We start from the raw sequence: 27905 nt of genomic DNA on the forward strand, positions 1-27905 counted from the left end.
GTGTGGGCAGAGGATAGCATCCACGGGGTGCCCACGTCGTCTTGGATGAGGGAACAGGTCCCAGAGCACAAGCAAGCCAGGCTGGGAGCTCATTCTTAGCCAAGAGTCAGATGTAATGGAGAATTGGCAGTTGGCATGGGGTTGCCAGTCCGTGCTTGAGTGAACTGAGAGAGGCCAGCCCTCTCGCTGCACCCCTTCTTTGCCCCTCCCTTGCCCCTTCTGTCCCTAAGCACACGATGCACTTGCAAATGGAAAAAGAAGATCTGTCGGCTTGTTCCAGTAGCTGTGAGTTGTGAACTCACAGTAATGCACTGACCTGTTTTAGAAATATATTTATATGTATTTCATAGGTTTCCCCATCATCTTGTAAATCCAGTGAGGTGAGTGCATTGGAAGGAGGACACTGGTCTGCTGGAGGTGAGGTTGTTCCATGCTACCGTACGTGTGTGGTTGGGGCTGTGGGCAGCTCCCACGAAGGCAGCTGTTTCTGGTCAAATCCTTGTCTGTCCCTGGGACACCCCAAAGAGGACATGGTAATGCACAGAGTGGCCTTCGGAGTAGAAGCCAAGGGACAGAGAGATGTAGGGATGGGATTGGGGTAGTGGGGAAAGGTACCGGAGCTCAGCGGACAGCTGAAGAGGGTAGAAAATACAGGTCAGGCCACGGACCACTACGTGGTTTTGTTCACAGCGTCCTTGGTGTGTTTTAAAGATGTTTATTGAGGCTGTTATTGAGGAGCTATATTTAATGGTTTTGTACCTCATCCTAAGCCCTGAAAGCTCAATGGGGCTTGAGACAGCACTGAGTCCAGCTCTGTCACGTGACCCAGGGAGAGGTTGAGGCTGGAGGTGGCAGTCACTGGCTGAGTCACACAGAAGGCTGGAGCCAGCTCTGGGACAGGACCCAGGTCTGCCCTTCTAGCCGGGGGGTGCCCTTTGTGCCGCAGTGCTCTTGTGCCCAGAGAGAAGGAGAAAGGACTCCTGTGCGTGGGAACGGTGTCTCCACTCTTGACAGTCCCCAGGACCCACACAGGTCACAGGCGCAGCCTGCTGGGTTGGTGGCTTTGTTCTCCTTGCTCAGCCCAAGTGGCCTGCCCATGCAGGGTGAGTCCAGCCAGCACCTCCCCTTTACAGGGCTGTGGGCTTCCACAGCCTGGAGGCCCTCTCTGCATTTCCGTGGGCTTTTTGGGTGTGGTCCTCCTTGAGGGTCCCCCCTACTCTGAAAAAGATGGAAGAGGCCTACGGTGGCCACGGCTGGGGCAGGAGGGAGGAGGCTTGGAGGGAAGATGAGAAAGCCTGCTTGTTGCTATTCTGATCCAGTCCCTGAGGCCTGTCCTGGGTGCAAAGTGTTGCGTCCCAGCCCCCACCTCCACTCTCACCAGAAGAGGAGAGGCCCCGAGGAAGGGGGGCCACTTCAGGGCTGGGCCCAGGCTCCTCACCCCAGGAGCAAGATCAGCTTCTTGACTGCACCTCCCTGCTGCTCTGAGACTGAACGGGCCCCCAGCATGAGAAGTGGGGTCTACAGGGACCCTCACCCGGAGGAATTTACTGCCTCTGTCTGACAAAGGGTTCCGTTTCTGTCCAAACTGGTTTTTCTTTAGTCTTGTAGTTCTCACACTTGAGCCTGCATCAGAACTTCCTGGAAGGCTGTTAAAACACAGAATTACTGGACCCAGCCCCAGAATTTCTGACTCAGTGGGGCTGGGTGGGGCCTGAACATCTGTATTTCTGGCAAGTTCTCTATGGTGTTCCTGGTCTGGGGTCCCCACTTCGAGAACCACTGACTTCCAGAGGGGAGGGCTGCATCTTCAGTCCCCAACCCCCGATGCCCCTTGCACTGAGATCACAGCTGGTCCCCATTTTACGGATCAGAAATATTGGCTGTAAAGTAAATTGCAGTAAATTGAATCATTTTTTACTCTTGAATTGTGTGCTAAAATGAGGGGCTTGTTCTAACAATACCCAAGCATCCTCAAAGGGAGGACGGCGTCTTTGTCTGAGTCCCTTTGGTGCCCCTGGTCTCATGGGTTTTGAGCACTGTGGGGAACTGGACGAAATCATCACCATGACAACCTGCGATTAGCTCCTTATTTTGTTCCAGTTGAGGCTAATGGCCCTGTGTTCTCTCTCTGTTCAGTGTGCCCAAGTGGTCTTTTCCCCTCCTGCTGTTGCAAGGCACTTCCTCTCGTTGGCTGCTTTGTGCAGTGTCTTAGTGGGAGCAGCTCCCCAAGAGTGCACAGGGCTATCCCCTGGAGCAGGAAACTTGAGGTGTCTGAATTCCTCTGACCTGGTGCCATAGAGACTTTGAGTTGGGGTGGGGGGTGGGGGCGGGCAGACTGAGCCAGGAGGGCACAGGTGGACGTCGTAGAATTGGGGAACCAGAGGAAAGGTGAAGCGGGAGGCTTGGGGGCGTCAAAGCAAAGAACTCTCGCAGGGGATAGGAGCCATTCTGATTTTTGACCTCTTCTGCAGGGGGGAGGAGGGGAGGGAAGCAGTGTATGATGTACTTGACTGTGTCCTCCTTGGAGCCTGCTTTCCTGGCTGCTGTGTCACTAACGTCTGGTTTTCCCTATGTTTCTGGCCACCCCTCCTCCGTCTTCTTTGCCAGCCCCTCCTCTGAATGCTGGCATGCCTTCTTCTGTTGAGGCCAGGCCCTATTGTCTTCCCTTTTCTTCTCTAATGCACACCGCCTCACGGGACCTGTCATCCAGGTCCGTGGCCCTACCACGCACCCCTGTGCCAACCGCTCCCTGTTCCCTGCTTCCAGTTCCGACTTCGCCTCTGCACTCTGGACTTTTATCTAACCGCCTATTTGAAATCTACCTCCACTTGGCTCTTGGCACCACCTCAAACTGAACGCGCTCCAAACGAGACTCCTGAGCCGCAGCCCAATACCCTCCACTGTTTGCTTCTCACCCGGTTCTCTCCCCTGTGGGGAATGGCGAACCTCTCTAGCCACGCAGACCCTCAAGCCAGAAATCCAGGTAGCATCCTTGGTACCTCCTTCTCTTTCACCGCATTAGTCAAGGTAGCCTAGACTTCTTGCTGCAGTAACAAAAACCAAAAACCAACCAACCGAAAAAAAACCCTGAAAGTTGCAGAGACTCAGCACACCAGTCTCGATTGCTTGCACACGTCATAGGCCGGTGTGATTGGCAGAGGTGGGAGGTGGGGCTTGACTCTGCACAGTCGTTCAGAGATCTGGGTTCCTTCCATCTCAGGACACTGCCACCCTCAACGTGTGGCCTCCAAGGATGCTACAGAGAAGGGAGAGGGAGAGAAAGGGCGCGGACTATGTGAGGGGAGCCTTTGAGAGCAGTTCGTCACCTCCACATACTGTTGGTGAGAACTCAGCCGCATAATGTGCATGAGTGCACTTGCCAGCCGTGTCTGGCCTGTCTGTCACCAAGCCCATCCGTTCTGCCTCCTAGCTCACCTACACAGAATGCCTTTCCATCTCCACCGTCCTGGCTCCACATCAAGTCCCTCCGCCATCCCCTGGACTTCTGCCATATCCTAACAGACATGTCTCCATGTTTGATTTGCTGCTCTTGAAATGTATTACCTTCCCACGCAGCTGAATCAGACCATGTGACTCCTTGTCTTAAAACGCATCTGTGGGAGGCAAAACAATGCCCCCACCAACGATGTCCACGTCGTGATCCTCAAAGCCTGTGAATGTATTACCTTACATGGCAAAAGGAACTTGGCAGGTGTAATTAAGTTAGGGATCTTAAGATGGGGAGAGTTACCTGGATTATTCAGGTGGATCCAATATAATCACAAGGTCCTTATAAGGGAAGGAAGGAGGCGGGAGGGTCAGAGAAGGAGAGATTTGAGGATGCTTTGCTACTGGCTTTGAAGATGGTGAAAGGGGCCACAGGGCAAAGAATGTCTTGAATCTGGAAAAGACAAGGAGATGGACTCACCCTAGAGCCTCCAGAAGAAACGCAGCCCTGCAGACATCTCCATTGTAGTCCAGTGATGCCTATATTGGACTTTGTGACCTCCGGAACCGTAAGAAATTGGGGCAGTTAGGTCACCGAGTCTGCTTTGTTGCAGTAGCATAGGAAGGTAATTCATCATCTGAGCCTTCTTAGCATTTAGCATAAAATGCAAAACGTTTGTCATGACCCCCAGACTATAAGCTCTGTGCAGGCAGAGACTAGGGCTGTTTTATTCACTCCTGTATTGCTCTGCAGCGTCTGACTCATAACAGACACAGAGTTTCTTGAATAAACGAGAGAATAAAAGGGAGGGTAAGGGGAGAATGCAAAGAAAAAAAAAAAGGGTAAAAGGAGGAGGGAGAAGAGAAGGAGAAAAGGTGTTTCGGTATCCCGAACAGATGGGGATAGAGAAGCTGGATATATTCTGTGGGGGTGGGAGGAAAACGAGTTGCTGTCCTTACTTAGAGAAACTCAAGGCTCTTTCCAGAGCCCAGATCCTATCCTCCTCATCTCCCCAGAAAGGGTTTCTGGGGGGGATTCAGAGCAGGCCCCATCAGAGCCCACATCACCTCCCTCAGGGACGGGCCGAGAGGGGGAGCTGTAGAAGTGTGCATGGGCATTCTGGGAAGCCTTGATGTGGCCACTGGAGTTTCCTCCTGCCCCCAGTGGGCAGAGGTCTGTGAGCTCCCGATGGGGTCAGGGACATTCTCCCCTAAAGGAGAACTGTGTCTCTATTCAGAGCATTTCTGACATTGAATATGTGAGTTTTCCTTCTCCAGTTTTCTGTGGGCCCCAGGTGGTCTCCCTACAATTTAATTCACTTCTGATATTAACTACCTGGAGTTAGCATGGACCCTTCTGGTTAAAGGTCTTAGTCTCAAGACTGTCCCCCCCCCACCCCACCCCTGCCACTTCACACACCAATTTTGCAAATCATGAGTCCCCATGTTACACAATCTTCTGTCTGACTTGACTACAAATTGGGGGTTACCATGACCCCCTTGTCAGGTTCAATAATTTGTGATAATGGCTCACAGACATGTTTACCAGTTTACTGTAAAGGATATAAATGAACAGCCAGACGAAGGGGTTCACAGAGCAAAGTCCAGAAGGATCCCAGGCGCAGGAGCTTCTGTCCCTGTGCAGTTTGGGGTGCACCACCTTCCTAGTATGTGGATGTGTTCACCAACCCAGAAACTCTTGGAACCCCATTGTTTAGGGTTTTTATGGAAGTTCTGTAATGTAGGTATGATTGACTACACCCTTGGCCATTGGTAATTAGCCCCTCCTCCTCTGAGGTTGGTGGGCGCGGCTGAAATCACGTGGTTGGTTCCCCTGGCAACCAGCCACAGCAGCCAAGAGTCACCTCATTAGCATAAACTCAGGAGTTGTTGAAAGGGGCTTATGAATAACAAAAGACAGTCTCATCCTCTTGAGGAAATTCCAAGGATTTAGGAGCTCTGCCTGGGACCTGGGACGAAGACCAAACATATAGTTCTTATTATATCATGATATTACAGTCTTCTAAGTCCAGGTACTGGGATTGGGCCCAGTTTGTGGAGCGTGTCTGGCTCTGTCACTAAAATCGAGTTACGGATTTTAGTTCTAGTCTTTCCATCTGCCCTGACGCTGTAGGAATTGCTCCTAGGACCCTTAGTCCCTGGAGGGGAACCATGCTGGGAGCCCAAGGAGGCACGAGGAGGGCTTTGATAGTGTGGCAGGCCACGGGGAAGGGTCGCACACCTTGGCAGATACCCCTTGGTAGATGTTTGTCGGGGCAATGGGGCCAGGGAGGGTAGCCCCGGACTGAGAATGCATTTCCCACCATGCCTGTACACCTCTGGCCTCCAACCTGGGGGTCCCCTTCTCCCCTCCTGGCACCTCTGCCTGAGCCCTGTATCCTTCCCTGCCCTTCAGCCCTCAGGACTATGCTCCCTCTATTGAAAGGACTATGCTCCCTCTATTGAAAGGCTTGAGGGGCGCATGGGTGGCTCCGTCAGTTAGGCATTCAACTCTTGATTTTGGCTGAGGTCATGATCTCTCGGGTTCGTGAGTTTGAGCCCTTCATTGGGCTCCTCGCACTGACAGTGCAGAGCCTGCTTGGAATTCTCTCTCTCTCTCCGCCCCTCCTGCACATGCTTGCTGTCTATGAAAATAAATAAATAAACACACACACACAAAACAAAAAGAGAAATTAGAGTGGTCTGAGACCTTGGGAATGTCAGCTGGCAGTAGCAGCTGGCATTGCCAGGGCCTAATGTTCCACATTAAGGGAACATCTGTTGGCTGGGGCTTCTAGGGCATGGGCCAGACACAGCCACACTCCACAGCCATTCCACCATCAGCATGGACTGTGGCAGCCAAAGATGTGCTGTTGGGTCTCTTTCAAGGACATGTTGTCATAAGCAGCCACATGCCGGCTGGATGTCCTGCTGTGAAGGGTGGACAGGAATCGGCGATCACTGGATATTATCGGTGGTCCCAGTGAGGCCTGGGACCCTGCTCCCCTCTGGCCCCAGTGTCCTTGTCTTCTTGGTTTGTTACCTTTCAGAGTTTTCTATGGTGCTTCCAGCTCCCAAGCTTGGTCATTCCAGGAGCAGGAGACTATATGCCAACGTGACTGGGTGTGAATTCCAAAATAGTCAGATCTGAATTCTGAGAGACTGGGTTTTCTGCACTTGGAAGCTTTGGGTGCCGTCTTGTCCAAACGCCTCCCATAAGTCTGTCATGGGCCCCAACAGAGAGGCTGGGAGCACATGAGGCCAGTCCTAGACCCCCTGTCCCGGCTAGTGCCTGCCCAGGCATCCTCTGTGACCTGTTGGTGGCACCCCACTGGCATTTCTCCTCACCTTGCAGGGCTCTGCTGCTTCTCCCTGCCTGGGCCTGTCTCAGGGGAATGATTCTCAGGGACACCTAATTGAAATAATGAAATTAATGACAGTAACAACGGTGAACATGCATTGAGTGAGCCTGGAGTTCTAAGAGCTTTACATGTATGAACTCCTGAGTCGTCACAACAGCTCTGTGGGGTGGGACACTGTGGGTCACCCACTGGCTGTCTCTTATCTGGTAGAGAAGCCCTCTCCAAAGCCCTTATTTATAGACCCCTCAGCAGGATGTGGGTCTCTTCCTGAAACTGTATTCTGCTGTCAGACCCCCCCCCCCCCCCATGCAGCCACCTCTCTCCTCCACCTTTGTCCCCTCTTAGGAATTACATCACCACATGTACCTCTACTGCCCACCTGGTAAATGTGGGATTCCCTGGGGCTCCCTCCTCCATGCCCTTCTCACTTCATGCCTCTTCCCTGGGTGACCTGCCAGGGGAAAAGCGAGGGGAAAGGGAGGGCCGGGCCTTGGGAGCCATATTAAGGACTTGAGGTGGGGTGGGCTGTATGACCAGACTGGATCTTCCTTTTGGAAAGATCACTGTCACAGCTGTGTGGGGTGGAGGAGACTATGGTCCCAGTGAAAGGTAGGTTGCCCCTTAACTAGGTGGGGGTAGGGGGATGGAGAATAGGGCATGGATTCCACAAATATTTGGAAGTCAGACCAACAGGATATGGTGTTCAGTTAGACCTGGAACAAGGAGAAGGAGACACAGCAAGGGTGGTCTGTTACCGAAACCCAACTTCAGCTACCCTCTGCTCAAAAAGCCAATGCTCGAGAGATGAATTTTGATTGGAAAGGAATATAGGCTTTGTTCAGGAAGCTGGCCACTGGAGAGAAGGCAGCCTTGTCCAAAGGCCAACTCTGAGGTTTCTGCCTGGCCCAGAGATTTTTTTTATTTTTTAAATTAATTAATTAATTTTAATGGTTATTCATTTTTGAGAGAGAGAAAATGAGTGGGGATGGGCTGAGAGAGGGACAGAGGATCTGAGGCGGGCTCTGCACTGACAGCAGAGAGCCCGATGTGGGGCTCGAACTCGCGGAACTGTGAGATCATGACCCGAGCCGAGGTCACACACTCAACCAGCTGAGCCTCCGAGGCAATCCCCCCACCCCACCACCAATAGGGATTTGTTTAAATGGGTATAGGGCAGTTAATCAGTTAAGGGAGTGCAGTGGTCTGTTACATTTCTTGATTACATGCCCACTCGATGGTGCCATCTATAAAGACAACATTATGGTGCTCGGAGGTTGGCCAGGTTGGTGACATGCAGAAGGGCTCTGTTCTTTTCTAAGAAAGAATGCGTGATCTACAGATTTACAAAGAGAGATTTAGCTAATTATGCGGGCTAAGGGTGCTTGCTAAAGTTTGAAGACGACTAGGTTAGCCAGAGGGTCAACCGAGGTGACATCAAGTCTAGGTATCTAGCTGGGGCTGAGACAGGAGATCAGGCTTTAGTAGGAGATGCTGAGTTGAGTCTTGGACATGCTGGGCTTGGATTGCCCCGTACCCTTTATGCTGGGGATATCCAGCCATGGGAGGCTGCTTTCAGGGAGTGCAGGACTCAGGATGGAGAGGTTGTCTGTGTGTAGCTCTGTCCTTAAGTCCATGAACCAGTGGTCTTGTCCAGGGTGAGAGGGGAGAGGCCAGGGCCAGGGTGGCCGCCAGCACCTGCATTCACACAGGGTCAGCAGGGCAAGCCCTGCCAGGGTGATGAGGTGGGCTGTGGGCAGCTGGTGGCCCAGGCCAGAGACATTTCAGTGGAGAGGGAGGTAGAGTCAGGAAAGGGTGGGCATGAAGGGAGGTGAGAAAGCGGCCACAGGGAGTGCAGGAGCTGGAAGGAGAGAGAGGATGCGTGGTGGGCAGAGGGGCAGGAGGGTCTGCTGAGCCCCCAAATAACATCTGGTCATCAAGTTCGTCATCTTTCTCTTGCTCCCAGCAGTGCATGTCCAGTGAGACCCAAACCTGGATGATTCCCAGACACCCCTCAGCCTGTCCTTGCTCCCTCCTCCCTTTCCAGCTCTCAGTATTTGCCTGAACTGGACCTGTGTCCCCCCTGCCCCCACACTGCGTCCCTTCACAGTCCCGGGCCGTGGCCATGCAGGCCTCTGCCTGGATGCCTCTGCCCTCCTCCTTCAGGTGTCAGAGCCTTGCCATCTGGAAGGCAGGTGCGGCCCTGGAGCAGCACCCTCAGGCCAGCCAGTTCCCAGCCCTCCCCTTAGGGGCAGGGAAGGCCCACCAAGGAGGCCGAGCTGAAGCTGGCCCCCAGAGTGATAGTGGAGGCCTGGAGGACTGGGGGGAGCTGGTGCAGGATGATGGGAGGTTGCTGTAAAGACCCCGGCCTCTCATGCTTACTGATCCCGCCCTGTCCTGTTGCTGCTCTGTTTCTCTCTTCCCTGCAGTCCTGCCAGCACCGTGGGGCTGTGGGAGATGCAAAGTCAGATGAGAGCTCCCTCCCCACCCCAGGAACTCCTAAATGTCCCAGCTCCTCTTTGAGGGGTGTTCAGGGATGAGGCTGAGCCCTGCCTCACACAGTAAGCCTCACCTTCCCTCCAGGAAACTCTTCCCTCCCACTGCAAGGACCTGGCTCACAAGGGTGTATGTGTGCACATGTGAACCCCTGCACGTGTGCATGTGTGTGGTGTGTGTGGTGCATGTGCATGTGTGGGGCTGGGCCCCCCTCACCACGGCTCTCTTCCGCACAGGCTGCCCCGGGATGTGGGACAACCTCACGTGTTGGAAGCCTGCCCGTGTGGGTGAGATGGTCCTTGTCAGCTGCCCTGAACTCTTCCGAATCTTCAACCCAGACCAAGGTGAGTTTCCCCCTGGGACCTCTTTAGGCCTCGATTGGTCTAGTCTGCTCCCCACACTTGGGCCCCCCACCTACCTGGGACACCCCGAAGGCCAATATTCCCCACTCCAGAGCTCCCATGCTGGTGGGAGGGTGAAACCACAGACCCTGGTCCACACGGGGCCATGGAGGCACCTGCAGACTGGGCCCCCAGGTTGACGTGGAGATGTGCCTTATGCATGAGGCAATGTACTTTCAGATGTGGGCTCTGTCATTTACCCAAGTGGGGCCTGGAGCAAGGCAACTCACCCCTCTGTCCCTAGGCTGTCAAATGGGAATGTGGCATAGTGACTGGGGAATCAGTGGAGGAATGCATGTGGTAGTCACTCAGTCCAGGCCTTGACACATTTTAATGGTCAATAATGTTAGTTTGTGTTACTATCAATATACTTCATGCAGGGATGCTCAGAGGCTCAGAGAGACACCCAGATATGGACACACAACAAGACACCCTTAGGCAGCTGGATATAAGACTCTTCGCCCATGTCCACATTCACATACCCACTTAGATACTGGGTATGTTGTCACAAAGAGCTCAGTTTGGGACATGTCTGTGTTTCAGGTCTTGGAGGGCCATTGATATGCTATGGAGATACTCAGGGGCCCCAGACCAATTTGAGAGTCCTAGGGGTGGGCAGTGGCTGAGTTGTATGACTCAAGACGTAGGGACAGGAGGGGTGCCTGGGTGGCTCAGTCGGTTAAGCATCCAACTCTTGATTTTGGCTCAGGTCATGATCTCACAGTTTGTGAATTTGAGCCCCATGTCGGGCTCTGCACTGACAATGTGGAGCCTGCTTGGGGTTCCCTCTCTCTCTCTCTCTCTCTCTCTCTGTCTCTTTCCTCCCTCCCTGCCCCTCCTCTGCTCACGCTGTCTCTGTCTCTCTCAAAATAAATAAACTTAAAAAAAAAAAAAAAAGATGTAAGGACAGGAGGCAGAGGAGAGGGGGCAGTGCTCTGCCTAAAGGCACAAGGCCTTAATGACTACATCTCCAAGGTCAGGGGTCTGAGGAAAAGGGGATCATGCAGATCTCTTCTTTGGGGGTGAGTCCGCTGGGTTTTCCAGGCCAGTTCCCACCTTTCAGCTGGGACCTTGTAGACTCCTAAGAAAGGCTGCTGTCCAGCCAGTCCACACTGACTCTGGGAGGGGCCTATAGCCGGACCTTGGTCCTCACCCTACTCCTTGTGACCATAAAGGGAAGCAGGGCACCAAGGTAGTAGGGGCAGGGAGAAGAAGCAGGGCTGGACTCTAGGCAGGTGATATCCTGAGAACTGGCCCACTGACTGCTGAGCCCTGGGTTGGAACCTTGTTTAGAGGAGGATGGAGGGATTAGAGGGATCTGAGTCACTTGTGTGGTCATGCACAGGACCTTGCCACCTGGCCCTCAGCTTCCTGTTTCACCTGCCTAAGGCTTAGGCCAATGTCCTTCTAGAACTGGAGAGTTCCAAGTTCCAGTCCACTAGGGAGTCTTGCCTACCTCCGTCCCCCACCCTGTCTGTGAGAGGCAGAGGCATATTTTCTTTTACTCTTGGGACTTTTACTCTACAACACCCCTGACCCTGCCCAGAGGGGAAGGGGCTTGCAGAAGGTGGCAGTATGTTGGGGTGCAAGGCCCCATGCAAAGACCACGGAAGCAGGGTTTAGCTACAATGCCCCACCTCCTCTCCCCCCCCCCCCCACTTCCCCTTGTGGAGCTTTTCAGCCACACCTCCCACCTCCAGACCTGCCAGCCCAGAGGGAGGGTGGCAGTTGGGCTGTCTCATCCTGAAAACTGGGGGACTGGGCGTGACCCAGAGCAGGACAGGAAATGAATTTGAAAGAGGAGACAAACTCAGGAAGCGCTGGGGTGCGGGGTACCATGTGCATGGCGGGGCATCAGGTGTGGTGACCGCAGGTGACTCAGCCGCATCTCTGATGCATTCCTATGGAAACCGCCTTCATCACTTCTTCCGTGCATGTATTCCTCTCATTCATCATTTACTTGAAGTTTCTTACACATCCACTTTGAGTCAGGTACCATGGCAAGACTGCTGCTTTTCAACAACAAAAAAGGCAACATGAATCAGCAGTAAATTAAGATTTTAAGATTTAAGACCTTTGCACTATATCCCTCCCTCTGGCAATTGCACGATGAATGTGTTATTTACACCTGATTCTTAATGGCTCATTAAGGCAGGGCCTTTTAGCATCTCTGTTCACGAAGCTGGATCAGTGAGATTTGCCTTAAATACTTAGAAAGTTGAGAATGGCATTTCTCCTTTTGTTTTGCGGTTTCCAAGGCTGAATCTGTCCGCTGTAGTAGTTGTTGCTTTGCAGGTTATTGAAGATACAAGAGCATTGATCTCTCTCCTCCTCTCATTTCTCCTTAACTGGGTCCCATGTCTGGCCTACCCCAGCCTGTAGTCCTCATGGCCTTGGGTCCCCAGCAGAGTCTGGGAGTAGGGAGCTGGAGAGGGAGGAAATCGACAGGACCCAGTAAGAGCAGACTCACCATTAGCCCCCTTGTTCACCTCTGTGTTGTCTCTCTTTCTCTGTTTCAGTGTGGGAGATGGAAACCATTGGTAAGAGGAACCTTGGAGAAGACAGGCTGCTGATCATCTGTCTGTCCATCTGTCCATCCAGCGAGAGCCCAGTTCTGACTGCTGGGAATGGGTGGGGGCGGAAGCAGAGGCTTATCAGAGACCAGGTTCTCCCCACACCAGCCACCTTTGGCCATCCGGGAGGTGGGGGACACAGGCAGATGGAAGGCACAGGTGCCTTGGTGTTGGGTGCTCACGGGCTGATTTGGGAGTATGAGACACACTCATGGAGGGGTTGGAAAATGAGCCTACCTGTGTGCCCAAGCATACATACAGGCCTGAATATGTGTGTGTGAGCCCACGTAGATACTGACATCCTCGGTGGCTGTGAAGTTGAAATGTAGGGCAGGCTTGAGAGCATGGGAGACCTTGCTATGCAGCATGCAGGTGGGATAATGAGTAGGTCCGGAGAGGCTTCCTGGAGAGGGTGGCATGTCAGCTACGTGTTAAAAGCGGGACTTTGAGAAGTGGAAAGGAAACGAGGGTTCATTGCCAGCAGGGGATTCTTGATAAGAAAGGATGGAGGTGAGAATAAAGAGTCAGGAGAAAGAAAAAAAAATGTCTGAGGATGAAGTCCTGGGCTCATCCAGGATGAGATAGGTTTGGGGCTGAGATGGAGGCTTGCAGACCAAAGAAGAGACCCAAGGCCGGGACCCATGTTGCTGCTCCTTGCCTTTTTCTGGAAAAGGGCCAGTCATCCTTTTCCATTCCCCTCCCAGTCCAGAGGCCCTCCCACCTTCCTGACAATATCCCGTTTCCACTTCCTGTTGCCCAGTGGGGAGAACTGAGTCATGGGCCATCATTATTATCACGGAAATACAAAGCAAATGAGATTGATGCTAGAAGGCATGGTGTGTCAGAGCGGTGTGTGGCTGCCATGTGTGCTGAGGCCTTTTGGCCAAGACCCTACCTCTGTCGTCTGGACCAGGCATGGCCTTGGGCTACCAGGGTGGAGAGTATACCATGCATGGCTCCACACGTGGATGGCTGTGTGTGCTGACTCATGCCCACTTTTGTGCTTTGCAGGAGAGTTCGATTTCCCTGACAGTAACTCCTTGGATCTCTCAGGTGAGGTTATGGGTAAGCTGGGGCCAACCAGGGGCTGGCTGGAGGGAGGGCACCTGCTGACACGTGAGCTTGGGGGCCCCTATTCCAGGGCAGTCAGTGCCTTTCTGTGGCTGTGTGATCTTTGACAGGTTGCTCTCCTTCTCTGAAAAAGCTGTGGATTTTCTCCAGGGAAACTTGCACTCGTGTGCTCAGATAGAACATTGTGCATATAATTTCCGGGAGTGCAGATCTCTCGAAGCCTCATTGTGGACTCCCAAGTACAGATTCCCTAGATCAGATGGCCCCTGATAGTTTGGAACTTGCAAAGGTGCGGTGGTGGTTCTCGAACTTTCACTGTGATCTGTCACCTAGTGAGCTTATCAAAACTCAGATTCCTGGACGCCACCCCCAGAGTCTCTGATTTAGTAGGCCTGGGGTGAGGCCTGAGAATGTTCATTTCTAGCCAGTCTCCCAGTTGCTGCTTGATGGGCTGGTCTGGGAAGGGTGCCCACTTTGAGAACTACTGCCCTAAAATTCTGTGCTCCTATGAAATTGCTGGGGCAAAATAGCCTAGTGAAGTAGGCACAGCCACTACAAGTTTTTGACATTCTGGAGAGTACTCCATCTTCTGGAGATTTCCATCAGAACAATAGAGTGGCAAATTCGTGGAATAGTTCTGAACAAAATGGTTTATACGCTTCTGTGCCCACACTGTCTTATAAAAAGAAACAGAGAAAGAAGGAAAATAAAAGAAAGGAAATGGCTTCTACCTCTAGGACACTTTTACAAAATTGCTTTTCAAAGCAGCTTCCCTTTCCTCTTCCCACCACCCTGATGTGGGCAAAGCAGAGAGGAGATGAGGTCCAGAAATGAGAAGGGACTTGGCCAAGGCCCTGATTCCCCCAGGACATGCAGACTTTCAGTGGGACTTGGAAGGAGGTCGCCAGCCAGTAACAGCCTGACATGGATTTGCTGGAAGAAAGAATTTGGCATCAAAATGTGGGACAGAAGTGACTCCTTCTTTCCCTGGGCCTGGCAGACGTCCTCCTCATCCTGTGTCACAGGACTCCAAACTCGAGAAGCAATGGAAACCAGTAATCCCCCACTCGGGGCAGAGCTGTCTTCTATGGAAGGGGTCACCCACCCTCTGCTGCTTCCCAGAGTCCCAGGAAGTATGTTGCTGACTCTCTTGGTAAAAAAGAATTGGCCCCAGCTCTTCCAACTCAACTGGCAAGGACATGAGGTTGGAAAAGTGCGGAGGGGTTTCTGGTCTTGGTCTCTGCCCTTTCCTCCTTCCTGAGCTCCCCAGAGGTGGCTTTGGCCACAGCAGGGGGATCCTTCCAGAAACATGGGTTCTGGAGGCCCCTTTTCCATAGATGTTACCTGTTGTACACAATTTTCTGGCCCCTGAATCCTGTAAAAGAAAAAAACATTCCCATGTGTCCTAATATACCGGGTAAGCTCCCAGAAAGCCAGTCTGGGGACAGGGGACAGCCTGGGGCCACACTCAAGTGCAGGGATGGAGGTGGAGGGGGCTGCTTGCCTTCTCCCCTCCATGGGGTGTCTGTGGTTCATCCTTACAGACAGTCAGGAGAGGGGAGGATGAAATGAGCAATCATTAAAGGCTAAAAGGCCCCAGGCAGGGCAAAAACCAATCTAGATTCCACTCTGTAGACAGGAAATGACTCCCTCTGCTTTGGTGTCCTACAAAATGGCCTTTAAAGTCTATCAAAAGAAAATTAAAGCGCATTAGTGACAGAAAACAGACCTCTAAACCTGGGAAGACAAAAGTTTGTTTGTTTTTTTTTTAAACTTAAATACATATCTTAATAAGATCTGGCGCTAGGTTAATGGAGGTCTGGTCCTTGTTAATTAAGCAAGCCGTGTGTCCCCTTTGTGCGGATATTGCTGCTGGAAGTCTCGCAGCTCCCCATGTATGACAGGAGCTCCTACATCACAGACACCTGAGGTGGTTACTGGACCAGAATCTGGGGGTTGGAACGCAGCGGGGTTTGCAATGATGACCTCACATCATTCTTTTCTGCCCATTGCAATTTGACAAGTGCTGATGCAGGGCCTAGGCAAGGGGCTCAGGCCTTTCCCGGGTGAGCATTTGCCAGTTCCAGAAGAGGAGGAGGCTGGACTCATCCTGGCTCGGTCCCCTCACCGCTTGTTAAGAGATCTGCAGTGCCTGGTCCTCCCCAGTGTCCTTTGTGTAAAGGCTTAAGGGCACCAGCAATCCCTATTTTCCCTCAGACAGTGGAAGATTTTGTGAACCTTCAGTCACCATGCTTCCCGGATGGGCATATGGGTTTCCAGAAATTCCCACTGAAGAAGTAATTTTCAAGTGAGAATTTCAGGGTCCTTTTAAATCATTTCCATGCCTCACTGAGTTTTTGTTCTACTGCAGACATGAGGGTGGTGAGCCGGAACTGCACTGAGGATGGATGGTCGGAGCCGTTCCCTCATTACGTGGATGCTTGTGGGTTCGATGAATATGAATCAGAGACCGGGGACCAGGTGAGTATCTGTCCCCACCTGGAGGTGGTGGGGGTGGAGCCGAGGATGCCCGTGGCAGGGTGTTCCCAGCAAAGGCCTTGGCTCCTATTGGGACTCCAGGAAGCTCAGGTCCCCAGGCAGCCCACGAGCACCTGCTGTGTACCCAAGGCAGATACACAGAGGGCAAGACTTTTATTCATTTATTCTGGGCCAAGAAGCATCTGGTTTGCTGTCTGAGTTCCTCCAGCCCCCACCACATGTCCCCTACCTCTCTGGCTACTCTTCTAGGGTGCTCATCCTTCCTGTGGCCCGACAACGGAAAGGTTGATGCTGGGCTCAGCAGGGGGCCTCCTGGACACTTCTCCAGGCTAAGGCTATTCTGATTGGTTGGTGCCCCTCTATTTAGCCAGCGTTTACTGAATGTCAGCAGAATACAGACACTGCAGAGGGGAGTAAAAAACTCATGGGGGATGGGGTGAGGGGCAGAGTAGTAGAGGGAGAGGAGGAGGCAAGAAAGAAAGGAGGAGCTGGGTAGTGGTCCCGAGGTGGGAAAGCCCTGGCCTGAGGGGGCTGGGGGATTGGGGCAAGCCCCGTGTGGAACGCTGAGTGTTTTGTGCTTTGCTCCAGGACTATTACTACCTGTCGGTCAAGGCCCTGTACACAGTTGGCTACAGCACATCCCTTGTCACCCTCACCACTGCCATGGTCATCCTGTGTCGTTTCCGGTAAGACCCTCCCCCAGCAGTGTTTGAGCTAGTGCAGCCCACCCTAGCTCAGAGCCCTTTCTCTGTCCCACCCACCCCCCACCCCTGCCCCTGGATATCAGCCCTGGAGGTCCCTTAGAGGGCAAGGACATTTCCTCCACCCCTAGGCTAACAGATGGGAAACTTGACCCCAGAGACAGCCGCTGACGTGTCCAGGGCCACCAGCAAGGTAGACCTATGTTCCTCACTTTTATCCTAGATGGACAGAGCTCACAGGAGGGGAAAGTCTGGCCTCTCGGAATAGTGGAGCCAGGCAACAAAGTCTGGCAGTGAATGAGGATTTAGAGAGGTGGGAAGGAGGTGGCAAGGTGGGGACCCCCTGAGACAAAACCGTGGAGTTGGCCCAAAGCAGACCACAGAGTGGAGGGGTGGAACGGGTTCCTTGCTTCAAGGCCTCTTCCTCCCCTGGCTTGCTGGCGTAGGAAGCTGCACTGCACCCGCAATTTCATCCACATGAACCTGTTCGTGTCATTCATGCTGAGGGCCATCTCTGTTTTCATCAAAGACTGGATCCTCTATGCGGAGCAGGACAGCAACCACTGCTTCATCTCCACCGTGAGTGAGCCGGGCCCTGGCAGGAAGGCTTCCTGCCCTCCCAGGACTCCCTTCCCTGCGGCACCCGGTCATCCAGGTGTTTATCTGCAGGTTAAGGCATTGTCCCCAGTGAATGCGGAATTCCGGGAATGACCGTGAGGTTGCTAGTAGCCAGTGAGATCCCCGTATGATGTCATTTCCTTTCCCTCTCTCTGTACATGTACTTGGCAGAACAGATGTGGAAGGGAGAGTGGAAATGCCAAGTCCCACTTGCCCAAGAAGGAAACTAGGTTCAGAGAGAGGGCTGGCCTGGCCCCTGGGCATTTAACTAACCCGTGACAGAGCCAAGGGGCTGCTTGGCTTGGATTTTCTCCAGACTACCTCCCCAATTGTCATACCTTTTGGAGGTAAGCAGAAAATACAGGCTTTGATGGAATAAGATGGAAAGAACATCCCAGAGCACAGGGTCTTGACCCAGGAGGGCATACTTGGAGCCGGGGGTGGGGGGGGCAGTGTCTCTCTCAGATTTCTGGGGGCCAAGAGCATTCCCCCTTGATGTCCAAAACCTTTATTTTACCAAGGAGCCTTCTGCAGGGTCCTCTGTATCCACCTTACCTGGAGGGGCTGGAGAAGGAGCAGGAAAGACCTGGGCGAATGAGCCTGGGGAGGGGAGAGGGTCCTGTGCTCGCCCCCAGCCCAACTCTTTTCTGGCATGTGTAGAGTTGCCTCCATGGGCAGCTTCGACTCAGAATCATAGGATGCTACATTTTTAACTCTTCGAATCCAGGAATGTTGAGTCTTTCAGCCCCATGGGGTGTTTGAATCCCAGCATGTCAGAGCTGTAGGGCCTTCAGGATTCTACCCGGTCCTGTTGGGCTGGATTTCCAGGGCTGGGTGGGGGCCAGCAGTGGGAGCTTCATGCCTCCCTCACCCTCCCTGCCCTCTTTGCAGGTGGAATGCAAGGCCATAATGGTTTTCTTCCACTACTGTGTCGTGTCTAACTACTTCTGGCTGTTCATCGAGGGCCTATACCTCTTCACCCTGCTGGTGGAGACCTTCTTCCCTGAGAGGAGATACTTCTACTGGTACACCATTATAGGCTGGGGTAGGTCACTGGCTGTGGCCTGGACAGGCTCAGGCCTCATGGCCAGGTACGTCCTTGGTCCCGCTGTCAGGGTGTGTTAGGTCAGAGGAGGGACACCCTGTCCTGCCCTGCAGCTGATGGTGTGCTTCTGGTTCTTGGACCCTTTCTTGCTCTTCCTGCCCATAGAAACCCACCATCAGAAAGAGGTGATAGGCTCAGGAGTCCTTCTGAGAAGTGAGATAGCCCAGGGTCTTACGGGTACATGAACCCCCAGGAGGCTCAGGTATGAGGACACTTAGGGTCCCCAAGACTCCAGATCTAAAAGGGAGACCTGCCTCATGGGTCAGAACCCCCTGTCTGAGTGGGGACAGTGGCTTCTGGGAGCCCCAAATCTGAGGGGAACCCAGGGCCCGTGGGTTTTCCTGTTATCACCGAGCTTCTTTTCTTGCTCTCCCAGGGACCCCAACCGTGTGTGTGTCTGTGTGGGCTGTGCTGAGGCTCTACCTCGACAACACAGGGTGAGTACATACCCGAGGGCCAGGGCGAGAGCCCCGACGGGCCTCAGTGGCTGCTCCGACCTAACATTGACTGCCCACCCCCACACCCTGACCCTACCACAGGTGGACCACATGGTCACATCTCAGCCAGAACCTAGTGAGAATGTGCAAGGCTTCGGAGTCCCTCTCTACTTTTGGGCCCAGCTCTGAGTGTCTTTTTTCCTTTCAGGGAGAGGAGGAAGAGTGTTGGGGGTGAGATCACCCCTCCACAAGCCCTGGGCCTGAAGGGGGAACAGGGCCCTTGCCCAGGAGCCCATTGGTGACTCCAACTCTTGTGCTCCACTTCCTGCCTTGACAGGGAGCAGAGGGAAGGCCCGGGGCACTAGAAGAACCAGAACTGGGCTCGGGTCTGCAAGCATGCCTGAGCACTTTCTTTCCAGCCAGCCCCTCCTCAGAGAGCTGTAGGGGAAAAGTGCCACAGTGGGGCCAGGGGCATTGTCCTGTGGGCATCCCAGCCCTGAGCTTAATCTCTCTTCTTTCTCTCTCTCAGCTGCTGGGATATGAATGACAACACAGCTCTGTGGTGGGTGATCAAAGGTCCTGTGGTTGGTTCCATAATGGTGAGTATCCTTGAGACAAGGAGGGGGGAAGAGACAGGGCCTGGGCAGAAAACAGGAGAAGAGGAGAAATACAGAGGTCGCTTTACAAACCATCCTCTTTCCTTTTCATGGCTACATTATATTCTGGAACATGGATACACAAGTTATTTAGCTATCCCACTAGTGTTGGACATTTGGATTATCTCATTTTTCCTCATAACAAAATATGCTACTTGGAGCAGTTGTGTGCATAATTTTGAGCATGAGTATTTCTTTAGAATAAATCTCTAGAAATGGAATTGCTGGGTCGGAACGAGTACCTCTTATCATTGTCTGCACTTAAAATATCAAACATTTACATTTTTGCCTACTCTTCTGGGGAATAATGGTAGCTCATCGTTTTAACGTGAATCTCTCCACATTGCTGGTGCAGTGAAGTATTTTTTTTTCCAAGCACTTATTGAAAATTTGTTTTTATTCTGGTCATTACCTGTTTATTTCTTTTGCTCGTTTTTCTTTTGCTTGCTTTGATCACTTGTCTTTCTAACTGTTTGAAAGATAGTAATGCTTTGTCGGTTAAACACGTTGTCAGTGTGTTTACAAGACTGCATAATTTTATTACAGTCAAACTATCAGGTTTTGTCTTCATGAATTCTGAAACTTATTTCTTGTTTGTGGAAGTCTTTTCCCATCCTAGGATATAAAAGTATTTTTAACTGTTTTATAACAATTTTATGGGTTGGATTATTATATATATGTCCTTAATTTAGCTAATTTTTTAAAGTTTATTTATTTATTTTGAGAGAGAGAGAGAGAGAGCGCACAAGTGGGGGAGGGGCAGAGAGAGAGAGAGAATCCAAGCAGGCTTCATGCTGTCAGCACAGAGCTCGACGTTAGCTTATGAAACTGTGAGGTCATGATCTCAGCCATGATCAGGAGTCGGACACTCAACGGACTGAGCCACTGAGGCACCCCAGTCAAGCTAAATTTTTATTTCTTTGTCTAATCTGAAATGATATCTAATCTTCCTTAGTTTTTTTCCCCCAGTTGGATAGACATTCCACCCTTTTAATTTTTTTTATTAAATAGACCATCATTTCTCTATTATGTTAAAATGTTACTTTATCATGAACATTCAATACATTCTTCTTGTATTTAGTTCCAGACTTTCTATGTTATATTACTAATCTATTAGGCTATTTCCATGGTGAATGCCCTCTTGTGTTTGTTATTATTAACCTGGTAGCAGGTTTTGAGATCTGGTATGTTAATATCCCTTTCTCTATTCTTTTTTCCTTCAAAATTTTCTTGCACACTTACTTGTTCAAGTGAACTTTCAAATATCCTTGTCAAATTGCAAAAAAAAAAAAAAAAAAAAAGAGTCTGGTCAAGAGTTTTAGAGAAATTGCATTGAATTTATAAATTAATTTGGAGAAGTGATTTTCTTAAAAATATGAAATCTTCCTCTCCAAGAACATGGCATGATTCTCCATTTATTCAGCCTTTCTCATAGAGTCATTTGTATAGCTTTTTAGTTGTCTTGTCCAATTTACCTGCAAGGTATTTTCCATTCTGTGCTTGTATTGAATCTGGGACTCATTCTATCATTGTATGTTCTAGTGGGCTACTAATAGGGAAACTATTAGTTATTGTGTATTTTTGGTTACCTTTTCTTGGTCACCTTTTTAAACTCTCTTATTAGTTCCTGTCCCTTTTCAGTTGGTTTTCATGGGTTTTCTAGGTAGAACATTACATAATCTGTAAATGAAAATAATTTTACTCTTTCTAGTATTTATATCATTTATTCCGAGGTTTTGATGAGGATGGTGTTTGCTATATAGTTTTGGGGAGTTATTCTTCATTGAACTAGGAAAGTTCCTATTCCTGGCTTGTTTTAGTGTGTATTTTTTTAAAAATCAGGAAATCCAATATGTTTCGGAAACATTTTCTGGAGTGATCCCTTCCCTTCGTGATGGACGTTTATAATATTCCAATTTGTCTTCCTAATGAACAATGCTACAATGGATATATTTGTGTGTATCTTTGAATATGTGTGAATATATCTTTTAGAATTGATCTCTAGGAGTGGAATTTCTGGGACAAAGGGTACGTACATTTAACATTTTCATAGATATCAAATGAACAGAATACAAGAGTGCTCATTTCTCATGTCTTTGTTGATGTTTTGATTACTGAACTATTCACCAATATTATGGGGGAGAAGGGTAGTTTTATTGTTTTAATCTGTTAATGTGACAAATATTAGTAGATTTGTTTTTTTCCCCTGAACTTCCGGTGTAAAACCTTTATGGACACGATCTGTTTGTTTTAATACACTGCTAAATTCTATTTGTTAACATTTTGTTTGTAGTTTTTGCATTGTTCTTTGTATGTTCTCTAGTGTTAGGTGTGGTGTGTGTGTGTGTGTGTGTGTGTGTGTGTGTGTGTGTGTGTATTTATATGCTTTCTTCCTTTCTTCATTGTCTGGGATTTGGAGTAGAGTTTTGTTAGCCTAATAAGTAATTTGTGAGGTTTTCTTTTTATTTGCTTTTAAACAAAAGCAAATGAGGTAGTTTGTAAGTTACATCTTCCCTGAAGGTTTTAAGAAACTGGTCTGTAAAGTTATCTGCATTTTAATGCCTTTTAATGCATACATCTTTGATTAGTTTATTTCAATTTCTCCTAAGGACATTGCTCTACTCAGATTTTCCACATCTTCTTTTAACTTTTTTTAAGTTTATTTATTGAGAGAGAGCAGGGGAGGGGCAGAAAGAGAGGGAGAAGGAGAATCCCATGCAGGCTCCATGCCACCAGCACAGGGCCCCACACAAGGTTCAAATTCATGAACCACGAGATCATGACCTGAGCAGAAACTTGAATCAGACCCTCAATTGACTGAGTCACTCGGGCACCCTCTATATCTTTTTTTTTTTTTAATTTTTTTTTAACGTTTATTTATTTTTTTGAGACAGAGAGAGACAGAGCATGAACGGGGGAGGGTCAGAGAGAGGGAGACACAGAATCCGAAACAGGCTCCAGGCTCTGAGCTGTCAGCACAGAGCCTGACGCGGGGCTCGAACTCACAGACCGCGAGATCATGACCTGAGCCGAAGTCGGCCGCTTAACCGACTGAGCCACCCAGGCGCCCCCCTCTCTGTCTTCTTGATTCGATTTTGTTAATTTCTATTTTCCCATTTTGTTTGATTTTCCCTTGTGATTTAAAATATTCTATACATCTGTTGTCTTGTCCTCCTTCTGATCCCTAAATTTGTTTAGTTGTATTTTCTCCTTTTGGATCGACTAACATTTGCAGTGAGCAGTGTTCTGTGCTGAATTCCAGGTACTGTGTAGACGCTGGGCTTGTAGTGGAGATCATTGAGAGAACCCTGACTTCATAGAGCGTGTTTTATCATTCTAATTGATCTGTGGAAACAAACAAACAAAAAAACAAAGCCCCCAAATAAAGTTTTTATTGATTGTCTACCTTTTTCCTATTTCTTTATAATGCATTTTTATCTTTATTAATTTCCTTCTTGTGTAAGTTAAAATTGTGGCACTTTCCCCCTAGCTTTTGATTTGAATGCTTCATTTTATTATTGTCGATATTTACTATGTTTTAGTAAGTTAGTGTCAAGTTCTGCATTTTTCTTTTCTCCAGGCACTGCTTTGGCTCCATCCAGATGATGTCACTGTATGGTCTTTCATTGCACCTTGTTTCTATTAGTTTGCTCCCTGTCCTCCCCTTTCTGTTTAGAGAGATTTTGTCCCTGATCTTCATCTGAAGGTAAATGCTGTCATTGTCATTCCCAGGCAGCTTTTTAATTAGTAATACTTATGGTTGTCCTTTCTGGTTCCCATGTTCAGTTACTCTGAGCTTGGAGTTTCTCCAGAGGACAGCTCTCACCTCGGCAGGAGCCTCTTCTCTGTCTGTTTGGCATTGTTTTCTATCACCCCAATCCGATTTGCTTTCTCTTCTAGAAATTGTCTACTTTTCTGGCTCAGTCATGAGCCAGAAATACTCAGTTTTTCTCAGTACTCTTATGAAACTCTTTTTCTTCTATCTCTTCTGTCATTTCAGCAATAGTAAATGGGAGGTAAACAAGTGTTCTCACGTTGCCATCTTGGATTCTAAGTCTAGATGGGATTTTGACTGATCAGAGAGGGTCCTCCTGGGGCAGCAACAGTCCATGCAGAGGCGAGAGCTATGGCAAGTCTTTGCCCAGAATCATTTCTGTCTTTTCTTTGCTCTTTAGGTTAACTTTGTGCTCTTCATTGGCATCATCGTCATCCTTGTGCAGAAACTTCAGTCTCCAGACATGGGAGGCAACGAGTCCAGCATCTACTTGTAAGTACCATTGTGTGAATGCCATAGTCACTTCCAACAGCTATGTGGGCCCTGCACTGAGGTCACAGGAGAAGGCCTAGGTTTTGCTGACAGGGTAAACCAGCAGCGGCATTTGTAAGACTTCTTTCTGATTAAAGTGCCTTTAAAATGTAGTTGCCTTGCCTATCCTTTTAGCCAGCCCAGGAGCTAATCCACATGGTGATTACATGGAAGGGAAGAGAGAGAGAGAGAGAGGAAGAGATGGTCAGACCCTGTGTCACATGAGGAAAAGCAATATGGAAGACACCAGATTCCTTAGGGTAGTTAGGGTCTTAGTTGTTTCACAGTTGGATTTCCTTTGGGGATCTTGGTTCTGTGGGAAGTTCATGAATGCTACTGGATGCACTGTTGCCTGATGTCCCCACCCCAGCCCAGTGGGGCTGAGCAAGTTGCTCAGCCCTGACTAGCGAACCAGGTGGACATTCTTGCTGGCTATTGGAAGAGGGGATTCTTTCTCTTCTCCACCTTCTTTCAGGGAAGCTCTATCTTCGGGCCTGGTCTTCCTCCTATAACTCCCTCCTCCCTGACCAGAGGGACAGCTGATATGTTTGACATAACTGGGGTTCCCCAGGCAACACTTACCATTGAGTGTAGGGTTTTCTCCCCCTCCATGGCTGTTTGGCTTTGCTTCCTACAAATCTTTTCGCAGTCACGTCCCTAACGGCTTGCCCCACTTGCTCTGCCACCCCTCTCCCAGCCTTCCACTTATTCTGAATCAGACCGGGAAGCTTCCATTTCACCCTTCTTGCCTCATGATCAGGAGAATGACCAGCTGGGTGTGTGGGGTGTGGGGACACTGCTGCTGCTGGGGGAGGGGGGGAAGGTCGAATCCCTGTGGTTGGCTGGTGGGGTCAGATGGGCACAGAAAGTCTGAGGGCATTCTCTGGGGTCTGTCCATGGGCAAGGTGGAAGCCATATATGTTGCCTTTTTAGTCTTTAAAGAAAAGAGCAGATTAGAAGGAGCTGAGGTATTCTCATGGCGTCAGTGGGGGTTTGGTCCTGTTTTCATTGGAGACTCCAACCCAGTGGGGCTCAGAACCTTGATGGCTGCCAGTGGACAAGTAGAGCAGCAGAGAGACCCCACCAGAGGGTTCTCCTCACCGGCCATTCTCCTGGATAGACGGTGTGGCAGGAACTACCCAGAGACCCATCCCAGATCCTTAGGGCTTCCCCAGAGATGCAGAACTTGCCCTGGGTCTGTGTGGTCAGCTTGGGCGCCTGCCTTGTAGAAGTCCTTCCCGTGGGGGGCTGGGGGATCTGCATAGGGCCTGGCTTGGTCAGCCTTGTTTTCCCTGCATTTAAGGATGATTACATTTCATCGGAAAAGACCCCTACCTTTTTTTTTTTTTTTTTTTTTTGCTGTCCATTTACTGTCTTTTTTTTTTTTTTCATGTTTTTGCAAGTGTTTTTTGTTTTTGTTTTTGTTTTTTTACCAACCCCTGCTTATCTGTATGTGTTTATGTAGTCAAAAATTTGTCATGCATATAAGTCATAAAGTCTCTAAGGCCTTGCACTGGGGGACCAGTGGGACTGGCTCCCTGTGACTGACTAACTTCCCTAGAGGGATCATTCCTACCTTAGTCTCTAGCACCCACAAAACAGAGCCCTGCCGCTCCCTTCACCTCCCTGTCTGGCATCAGCTCTCACGTCCTATGTCTAGCCACACGGTGGACTGCTCTAGGGCCGAATGCCTCCCATGCAGTTGTTTCTGACATCTGAAGCTACTGGCAGCTAAATTGCCCTTTTCTTTCCTTTGAGCTCCAGCCTTGGTCCCCCTATTCTCTGCTTGCTGCTGGGAAGGGTTTCTTCTTCTGGGGTTTCTGGGATCTCTTCTCTGGGAGGCTTCCCCCTTCCTTCCCTCCCACAGGGACACACACAGGGGTCCAACTGCAACCTAATAAGGACACTCTACTGACCCCAACGCACACTTCACCAGCTTAGACATCTTGTGGTAGGCAGCCAGAAGCTCCCCAGGTCTGGTGGGAGGGAAGTGTGGGGTCAGGGTTTCCGAAATACTCCCAGACTAGGAGCTGTAGGATCCTGTCCGGCCTTCCTAATGCATAGACAACCATTTGTAAGAGTGATTTATACATTTAAGTACATTTAAGAACCAGCTGGTTGGTTTGCTTCTGCTGTGGACAAAAAAATCCCCTTGCAATCTCAGAGAATCTTCCTTGGTGCTAGTCTCAAGCCCCAAAGACAAAAAACCCAGGTGCGGTTGGCAAGCCAGGTGGGAGGGCTAGCACAGGATGAGGGGCCCTTGATCCCCTGACATTTAGCAACCTACATGAGTGTTTCCAGGGTCAAGGAGACCCTGTTGGTGGAAAGTGAGGGATAATCAAGGAGACGGTGCTGCTGAGGACTGCAGGCTTTTTGCCAACACTTGGAACTCCGTCCACACACATTTAGTGCCCACGAACACCCAGTGATCTGGTGGGCTGAGTAAGCATCCCTTTTTACAGCTGAGGGAACTAGTTGTCAGTGTAGTGCAATGAATCCAGTAGGAGCAAGTGAAGCCATAGCTGTGGTGCCGCCAGCCCTTGGCTCTAAGCTTGACTACACCATCTTTCCTGTCCTCGAGGAAATGACAGATGAGAGATGATGTTCAATAAGTGTATAAGCAAGGCTTCCTGGAAGAAATGGCCCCAATGGGATCCAGCCTTGTAGAGAGAACTGCCCCCCTCCCAGAGTGCTTTGGGCTGGGAGGTGTCTGCTGTGGGGGGAGGGGAGACTATCGGGGGGATGGGAAGGGGCAGGACCTGGTGGGAGAGGAGATTTCAGGGCTGTGCCTGAGTCCCCTTGGGCCACCAGAGTTATGTGTGGGGCGGAGAGGCCCCTTCAGATCTGCCCACAACAGCTTTCCGATTTTTTCCTCTGTTTCCAGAACAAATTTAAGCCTGGGAGTCCCCAAGAAAGCCCGAGAGGACCCCCTGCCTGTGCCCTCAGACCAGCATTCACTCCCTTTCCTGTAGGTTGGTTCCAGCTGCTTAGATGATAAGGGTTTGAGATGGCGCTTCTGTTGGAGGCTTGGACCCCCACAGGGGGTGGTAGCACTGAGCCACCCACACTCTTTCACCTGGTGCTCCTGATGAAATGAGTCGCTGGCACCAGGAGTTGGGCAGGGGCCAGGCATGGAGTGTGGGCCTGGGTCAGGGCTTGGCATGTGCTCTGGCTCATTGTCGTCTGGGGTGGGGGTTAGGGCTCAGCCTGAGGCTGGGATCAGGGTTAGTCTGCTCTTTCCTGCCCTTAGCTTTGCGAGAAGCCAGCTGGCTCAGAAAAGGGAGGGTGAGTTCCCACACAGACATGGACTGTGCTGAGACCGTCTCCAGGAGCTGGCTTTACTCCCAGCTGTCTCTCCATTACAGGATGGGCATTGGAAGCTGGGTCTGGGCTCGGGGAGAGAACCCCCATCTGTGTTTCCCTCAGGGACCTTGCAGAGCAGGTCTGCACAGCCCCTTGGGTGAAGGAAGGAGATGAGAGCAGATACCATGATGTAGATAGCAGGGCTGTGACATACCCAGCGTCTGAAGGATGACCTCGACTCCACAGACAGGCTCTGTGGTGGCAGAAATGCAGCCAGGAAGCCATCAGTCCAGGAGCTCAGCCCACAGCCTAAGGCTTCCAGTTCACATGGGGCTGTTCAAATGGGGCTCCATTTCCCACTTCCAAAGCACCCCTCCTCTGTCTAGGAGGGCCCCGTCCTCACAACTCCTGTTAGGGATCAGCAGAGGGGGAATGGTTACTCCTATTTTGCAGATGAAGAAACTGAGGCCCAGAGAAGGAAAGTGACACCACCTGAGACCACCCAGCAAGTCAGTGTCGAGACAAAGCCTTGAGCTCAGGTGCCCTGACCCCCCAGGCTGGGGAGGGGGCGCAGAGGGTGAGCTTGTCCTCAGTGGTGGGGGAGGAGGGAGACGTGAGCAGAGAAGCTCCAAGATCTGCTGAGCTGAGCTGAGCTTCCGGCCAGAGTACCAGCATGGTGTGCAGCGCTTGCCTGGGGGCTGGGCCAGGGTTCTGGGGCTTTATAGCATCTTGTCATCATGAGGGACCCTATGGAGAATGTTCGGTTCAGACTGAGACCTTCTGTAGGCCTGCCAACTATCTCAGTGCTTCAGTGATCACTAGGAACAAGGTGAAATAGACAGGGGTGCTGCCTCAAAGCCGCCCCCACCACCGCAGGATGGGGGTCTAACATTCTGTCCGGCATTTCCTGGGGCTACAGCAGCTTTGCACACA

At 50.6% G+C, this 27905-nt stretch overlaps 1 protein-coding gene across 7 annotated transcripts in view; it reads left to right on the forward strand.

Annotated features, from left to right (window-relative positions):
* Positions 1–27905, forward strand: part of ADCYAP1R1 (ADCYAP receptor type I) — a 59280-nt gene that overhangs the window by 17613 nt on the left and 13762 nt on the right. For 3 of the 7 annotated variants that reach the window (XM_045495228.1, XM_045495229.1, XM_045495231.1), the window contains exons 4-14: positions 9539–9646; positions 12223–12243; positions 13288–13329; positions 15719–15828; positions 16435–16532; positions 16994–17126; positions 18057–18210; positions 18647–18707; positions 19237–19306; positions 23539–23630; positions 26554–26637. In XM_045495228.1, coding sequence (XP_045351184.1) covers positions 9539–9646; positions 12223–12243; positions 13288–13329; positions 15719–15828; positions 16435–16532; positions 16994–17126; positions 18057–18210; positions 18647–18707; positions 19237–19306; positions 23539–23630; positions 26554–26637 — 973 coding nt within the window. Of the gene's footprint in view, positions 1–9538; positions 9647–12222; positions 12244–12276; positions 12436–13287; positions 13330–15718; positions 15829–16434; positions 16533–16993; positions 17127–18056; positions 18211–18646; positions 18708–19236; positions 19307–23538; positions 23631–26553; positions 26638–27905 lie in introns of those variants that run through there. The other 4 variants (XM_045495232.1, XM_045495234.1, XM_045495230.1 and 1 more) reach the window with 2 other exon arrangements.

The sequence above is a fragment of the Leopardus geoffroyi genome, chromosome A2 (assembly GCF_018350155.1).
Source record: "Leopardus geoffroyi isolate Oge1 chromosome A2, O.geoffroyi_Oge1_pat1.0, whole genome shotgun sequence".
NCBI classification, from domain to species: Eukaryota; Metazoa; Chordata; class Mammalia; order Carnivora; family Felidae; genus Leopardus; species Leopardus geoffroyi.